This window comes from Malania oleifera, chromosome 4 (assembly GCF_029873635.1).
Source record: "Malania oleifera isolate guangnan ecotype guangnan chromosome 4, ASM2987363v1, whole genome shotgun sequence".
NCBI lineage: Eukaryota > Viridiplantae > Streptophyta > Magnoliopsida > Santalales > Ximeniaceae > Malania > Malania oleifera.
In genome coordinates this window covers 37,332,319-37,339,393 of record NC_080420.1, presented here as the reverse complement: position 1 = coordinate 37,339,393, position 7,075 = coordinate 37,332,319, and the positions used below count along the sequence as shown (strand labels likewise).

The 7,075-nt window shown below is 38.2% G+C and overlaps 1 protein-coding gene across 8 annotated transcripts; it reads left to right on the top strand.

The window, feature by feature from the left end:
• The first annotated feature begins 1,122 nt into the window (after nucleotides 1–1,122).
• On the top strand, nucleotides 1,123–6,862 carry LOC131154240 (sucrose synthase-like). 8 transcript variants are annotated; one of them, XM_058106888.1, is made up of 14 exons: nucleotides 1,123–1,311; nucleotides 2,671–2,798; nucleotides 2,985–3,111; nucleotides 3,210–3,361; nucleotides 3,458–3,650; nucleotides 3,979–4,314; nucleotides 4,418–4,513; nucleotides 4,607–4,780; nucleotides 4,893–5,009; nucleotides 5,102–5,268; nucleotides 5,355–5,579; nucleotides 5,673–6,236; nucleotides 6,326–6,464; nucleotides 6,618–6,862. In XM_058106888.1, exons 2-14 carry the CDS (start codon nucleotides 2,701–2,703, stop codon nucleotides 6,648–6,650), a joined length of 2,421 nt encoding a protein of 806 aa, XP_057962871.1. In that variant the 5' UTR covers nucleotides 1,123–1,311; nucleotides 2,671–2,700; the 3' UTR covers nucleotides 6,651–6,862. The 8 variants fall into 8 exon arrangements, with proteins under 8 accessions (XP_057962871.1, XP_057962867.1, XP_057962870.1 ...); XM_058106887.1 differs by lacking the exon at nucleotides 1,123–1,311 and adding an exon at nucleotides 1,630–1,984; XM_058106886.1 differs by lacking the exon at nucleotides 1,123–1,311 and adding an exon at nucleotides 1,767–2,570.
• Nucleotides 6,863–7,075: the final 213 nt, after the last annotated feature.

The following is a 7,075-nucleotide window of genomic DNA, read 5'->3' as shown; positions in this document are numbered from 1 at the left end:
CAAAGTTTCACTATATAAGTATCAAAGAACATACAATACAATCCTTCTTATAATGATCTTCCACCCTCAAAATATATCCAGAATGGTATATTTATAAACATTTCAGAGGTTTCCCTCCAAACACCCAATCATACTAACGTTTGAATTCAAAATTTGAAATCAGCCTTGCTGCCCCGAGGCAAACCATCGACAGTTTCAGACATAATAGAAATACTACCTCTATTACACTGTTGCACTCTGATTTTTTTTCATAATTTTCCTTATAATGTGAGCCACAATTCACAACATAAATGTAGACAATACCAAAAAACAAAAAGGAATATTCTAATTGTAATGAGGAGTGAATGGTCAACCATGATTCATAAAGCAACTCCCCATCTATATCGATTCAACAATATATTTCTGAATAGATATAAAAGTGAATACCACATGCATCTCTTATTTAGCGGAGAGACTATGGTGAGGAATTTTTAATATTTCAATTATTTTTCAAAAGCTTTATGGTAATAGCCTAATAGGGAATCCTCCCGCTAATTAAGTAAAATGCTACGTCAGATGTGAAAGCCGATGAAGGAATTTCAAAATTACGAAGACAATTTAAGATTTTATTTACAAAAACAGGTGGGTTGGTGGTTGAAATGACCAAACAACCCCTCCTAAATGATGACGTGGCTGGTGCTAAGCGGACAAGGGCACCTTGAAAAATATTAAATAAATTTTAAATGTAAAAACATATAAAAAAGAACACAAAACAAAAATGATTAATGATTTGATGTCCCCACCCCTCACCATGAACGTAATCAAAGAATTTTAAAAATAATAATTCATTTTTGTTCTTAAGTAAAAACAAAAATAATTAGGTGCCTATTTTTATATATTGGATTTTTTATATTATATCGATAAGATATTTTAGTCATTTAAGAAAAGCCCTTCATATTATTATTCAATTAAAATAGTAAGAATTATGGATCTGTTTATCATTTGAAAAATATTACGATTAGATATTAAAGAAATTTGAGCATTTAAAAATTAAAGAAAAGGGCAAGCAAAGAGAAAAGAAAAGAAAAGAAAAGAAAAAAAGAATAAGCTGTAATAATAAAGCGGTTTTGTGAAAGGAACACTGAAACAAGAGGAAGGTGTGGGAGTTTATCACAGAAACAGAGGGCCTCTTCTCCAACTAAAAAAAGACTCATTATCATGGCTGAGGAAGCGGGGTTTCCATTTGTATATAAGGACACCCAAGCTCCACTCTTCTCCCATCCCATTTGCAGTTCATTATTTCTGCTCTGTTTCTTGCACTCTCTGTTCCAGGTTTGTTCGTGTTAATTTCTTCTCTGTTTCCTGTTCTCTGTTTCCTCTCCAAGAATTTCTATTCAAATTCATCAATGCATTAGATTCAGCAGTTTTAGCCTGACGATTTCTCCAATTGGTTTTGAATCCATCTCTCCAAAAAGAGAGAGAGATAAAAAAAAAAAAAAAAAACAAAGGAAGAAGATGAGAGGGAGCAAGCAGAGCCCCACCCAAAGGTCTTTTCGTATCATCATGCATGTCTACTAGTACCAGTAGAAGACCCCACCTCTGCCCCCTTGAAATCACCCACCAGAATTCTCACTTTCCTTTCACAATTTCCCCCACACCCACGGCCCAGATCATCTTGTTATGTGGGTTTCCTTTAGATATTTTTTACTGCTCTGTAAATATGGAATGATCACAGAATCCACTCCCAAGTTTTAAATATCTCAGTGTTCTACGAGAAATCTCATTCGACTTTGGAAATTACTGGCTCCCCATGCATTTCCTTAGTGATCCCTCCTTTTGGAATTGAGATAAATTTTTTTTTTCTCTCTCTTTTTGAGAAAGAGAGTTACCATGCAAGTAGGTCTGCTTACTTTTCTTGTTCACGCCAGTCCTCTATAAATTCCCTCCCCGGCTTGCCCTAGACCATAGCCCTCTGTTTTTCTCTCCTCCCCCGTTCTGTTTCTCCGTAAGTATGGAGGTTTATTCTGTTGGTTTTCTTCCTCTTTTTCTCTTATTCTTCTTCTTCTTCTTCAGAGTCTTGAAGTTCTTGTTTAGAATATCCAAAATCTGTTTTCTCAGTTGTTTTTCCTTTGATTTTACAGATGGGTGTTTCATGATGGGGTTCATATCAATATTTTCTCTCTTGGTAAAAAGAAAAATGAAAATCTGTTTTATCCATGAATGGGGCTTTTAAGTAACTGGTATTTAAGGATCTGGCTCTTCCATTCCCGGTTAATATCACTTTTGACCATTTTTCCTCAGCATCCTACTAAAAATCTATGTTTTTTTTTTCTAATCTATATGGCATGAATTTCTTGTTTTCTCACAATAATCCACTCTCACCAATGGATCTGGACTTCTTCTTGTTCACATTTCCAGTTTTGGACATCTATGAATAGTCTGAGATTTTAGACTGCTAGATCTAAATTGCATTCCATGCACTATTTAGTGTGGTAGCATTAGTTCAACCATATGCTTTAATTGGGAATGGAAAGTGGTTGCGTGGGGGGGTAGGTGTTGGAATTTTTTGCCTTCTGGATGACGCTGTTTAGGTTGAATTTTGACTTTATGCTAATTTTAAATTCCTCTTTTAGATTGCGTTTGTGGATAATTCAGACCGTCTTCCTAACTTTGATATTTCTTAATGTGAAGGTTGTGTGAAACTCAGTTAAGATTTTTTCAATGGCGGACCATGTTCTGACCCGTGTTCACAGCCTGAGGGAGCGGTTGGATGACACCCTCGTTGCTAACCGGATCGAAATCCAGTCACTCCTTGCCAGGTACATGAGTTCTTGTGTTAGCTTTTCTTCAGTTTTAACGTTTTTCATAATGCAGCTGATTAAATGTTGTGCTGATGAAAAAAGAGATCTTTCCTTCTCTCATATGAACTTCTAAAAATTAAAGCAGAACAGAGCAAGTCTTGGTTTGCGAGTATGTTTTCATATATGGGGTTTTGGGTTCTGTAGGTTTGAAAGCCGTGGGAAAGGAATTTTACAACCCCATCATCTTATAGCTGAGATCGAAGCAATCCCAAAGGAGGAGAGAGAAAAACTGTCTGATGGGGCATTTGGTGATATTTTGAGATCCACACAGGTAAAAGTGTAAAACAGATCAACACATTTCACTCTTTCGGTTCTATTGAGTGGTTTAAGTCATGTTTGTTTCTTTTTGGGCTTTGAAACATAATGCAGGAAGCAATAGTTCTACCTCCATGGATTGCTCTTGCAGTTCGTCCGAGGCCCGGTGTCTGGGAATATGTAAGAGTGAATATTAAAACCCATACAGTTGAGGAGTTGACTGTGGCTGAGTTTTTGCACTTCAAAGAAGAACTTGTGGATGGAAGGTACATTTACTGCTGAACTCTTTTTTAAATGGTGGCATTCTTTTCTGCCTCTACAAATAAAATTTCATTTCATTCATGTTGGCTGCTTTGTTGCAGTTGCAATGGCAACTTTGTGCTTGAGTTGGACTTTGAACCTTTTACCGCATCTTTTCCTCGCCCGACTCTCTCAAAGTCCATTGGGAACGGTGTCGAGTTCCTCAACAGGCATCTGTCTGCAAAAATGTTCCATGACAAGGATAGCATGTACCCATTGCTTGAATTTCTTCAAACCCATCACTACAAGGGCAAGGTGAGCCTTTTGGAAGTATAAAGAAGAACTAAAACACAACATTTAGATTTATCATCATCTATTTTGATAGAAATTTGAGTTATACTTGGTTTTTTATTCTTGATTGGAACTCCTTCACTCACAAGTCTCTGATAGTCTGATATGAATAGCTTTATTCTCAGAATTCAATGCTGGATCTGCTTGACAGAATTTGATACCAGCTTCTATGTTCCGTGCTATAAAATCATACAGAATTTGGATGAGTTTAATGCAGTAAAATCATACAGAATTTGGATGAGTTTAATGCAGTATATTTTTTCTTATGTTAGGATGTTTTGTTCCTCTGCAGACAATGATGCTGAATGATAGAATACAGAACCTGGATTCTCTCCAATTTGTTTTGAGGAAGGCAGAGGAATATCTGACCTCCTTGAAACCAGATACGCCTTATTCTGATTTTGAGCACAAGTTCCAGGAGATTGGTTTGGAAAGAGGGTGGGGTGATACCGCTGAGCGTGTTCTGGAAATGATTAATCTTCTTTTGGACCTTCTAGAGGCTCCAGATCCATGCACTCTCGAGAAATTCCTTGGGAGAATTCCCATGGTTTTCAATGTTGTTATTCTTTCTCCTCATGGATACTTTGCCCAAGCTAATGTTCTGGGCTATCCTGATACCGGAGGCCAGGTATGCTACAATCCCCTGAGAACAATGTTAAATCTTCAGCATTTATATGATGGCAACTATAAACATATAACAACTTCTCTGATCTACTCTTTATGCTTTGCAGGTTGTTTATATTTTGGATCAAGTCCGTGCCTTGGAGAACGAGATGCTTCTTCGTATAAAGCAGCAAGGACTTGATATCATCCCTCGCATCCTCATTGTAAGTTTTGTGGAAGTTGTAAGCTTGTTTAATGATCATTTGTTTTGTGATATTGTTTTCACATTGGATGCTTGACCTCAATTTTATGTACAGGTTACCCGGCTGCTCCCTGATGCCACAGGAACAACATGTAATCAACGTCTTGAGAAAGTTTACGGGACAGAACACTCACATATAATCCGAATTCCCTTTAGGGATGAGAAGGGAATAGTCCGTAGATGGATATCAAGATTTGAAGTGTGGCCATACTTGGGAACTTACACCGAGGTATAACACAATGATGACTAACGTTCTCTACTGACCTTGGTTCATAAATATTTTTGAACTTTTATAGCTTATAAATGCCTACCATTTGAGATACTGATAAGTTTCTTGTTAGGATGTTGCAAATGAAATTGCTGGAGAGTTACAAGCTAAGCCAGATCTTATCATAGGCAACTATAGTGATGGAAACATCGTTGCCTCTTTGTTAGCACATAAATTAGGAGTTACACAGGTTTGTCCTGTGACACAACCCATTTGTTTCTCTTATGATTTGAGCTGCATAATATCTCAGGGTTATACCTTATCTTCTTCTATCTTTTGCAGTGTACCATAGCCCATGCCCTTGAGAAAACAAAATATCCTGACTCTGACATTTATTGGAAAAATTTTGAGGAGAAGTACCACTTCTCTTGCCAGTTCACAGCTGACCTTATTGCTATGAACCATACTGATTTTATTATCACCAGCACTTTCCAAGAGATTGCTGGAAGGTATTGTTCCTGTTACTTCATAAATAGATTACTTGGACCCTATTTACACCTCTTTTGAGATTAATATTGTTATTGCTTCTATCCAGCAAGGATACTGTTGGCCAGTATGAGAGTCACACTGCTTTCACCCTCCCAGGACTATACAGAGTTGTCCATGGGATCGATGTTTTTGACCCCAAGTTCAACATTGTCTCCCCTGGGGCAGACATGGCCATCTACTTCCCATATACAGAGGAGAAAAAGAGGCTCACAGCTCTGCACCCAGAAATTGAGGAACTCCTATTCAGCACCGTAGAGAATGAAGAACACTTGTGAGTTGCCGTTTATTTCCGTTGCTGCTACCTTAGTTTTCCATGTCTTTAAAAACTTGAACTAATAGTCATTGATCCAATGTTGTTAAACAGATGTGTGTTGAAAGACCAAAACAAGCCCATCATATTCTCAATGGCAAGGCTGGACCGTGTGAAGAACATGACAGGACTTGTTGAGTGGTATGGCAAGAACACCCGGTTGAGAGAGTTGGCTAACCTTGTTGTGGTGGCTGGGGACAGGAGGAAGGAATCCAAGGATTTGGAAGAGAAAGAAGAGATGAAAAAAATGCATGGTCTCATAGAGACTTACAAATTGAATGGCCAGTTCAGATGGATTTCTTCCCAAATGAACCGGGTGAGAAATGGTGAACTATACCGTTACATTGCTGACACAAAGGGTGTTTTTGTGCAACCTGCATTCTACGAGGCCTTTGGGTTGACAGTGGTCGAGTCCATGACCTGTGGGCTGCCAACATTTGCAACTTGCCATGGTGGCCCAGCAGAGATAATTGTGCATGGCAAATCTGGCTTCCACATTGATCCATACCACGGCGATCAGGCAGCTGAGCTCCTGGTGAGCTTCTTTGAGAAGTGCAAGGAAGACTCAACTCATTGGGACAAGATATCAATGGGAGGCCTGCAGCGAATCCATGAGAAGTAAGCATGAGGTCTACTTGTTCTGTGTCACTATGTTAGAGAAACTCTTTTCACTAACTGAGATTTTCTCCTCTTGCTTAATTTCACAGATACACATGGCAGATTTACTCCGAGAGGTTAATGACACTTGCTGGGGTTTATGGTTTCTGGAAGCATGTGTCTAACCTTGATCGCCGTGAGACTCGCCGCTATCTTGAGATGTTTTATGCACTCAAATACCGGAAGTTGGTAAGCTCATTTGCCTTGTCTTGGTGTTCTTTCATGAAAGAACATCCATTCTTTGGTATGGGAAAATGACTTGTTCCCCCTCATGGTCTCTGCCTTATTTTTTTTTCATCCTGATAAATTAATGACCATGATTCTTGGCTATATCTCTTTCAGGCTGAGACTGTTCCCTTGGCTCTTGAAGAGTAGAAGGTGGAGTGCTGGATGGGTCCAAGTGGAGGCTTTCTGCCACGAGAAGAATAAAAATGGCAATGTTTGAGATTGTGAAAAAGCCATAAGGCTTTCTTTTTTCTTTTTTCTTTTTTCTTTTTTCTTTTTCTTTTTATTGGCATTGTTTGAACTTGGGTGTTGAGCCCTCGAGTGTAGTAGCCATTGTGAAATCCGTTTCTCTTTTTGATTAATGGTCGTCGTTCTTGCGTTTTCTTTCCATTTATGCTTGTGCTTCTTAAGACAGGGATATGATGTTTCACATTCTGAATGATCCTAAGCAAGAAGATTTCCTTTTAATTGGGTAGGCGCACTCAAAATTCAGGTTATGTTAAATTGGGTTGCCTGCTTTTGTGCTGGAGGTCCCTTGAAATTTTAATGTATTAATTAAAAAAAAAAAAAAAAAT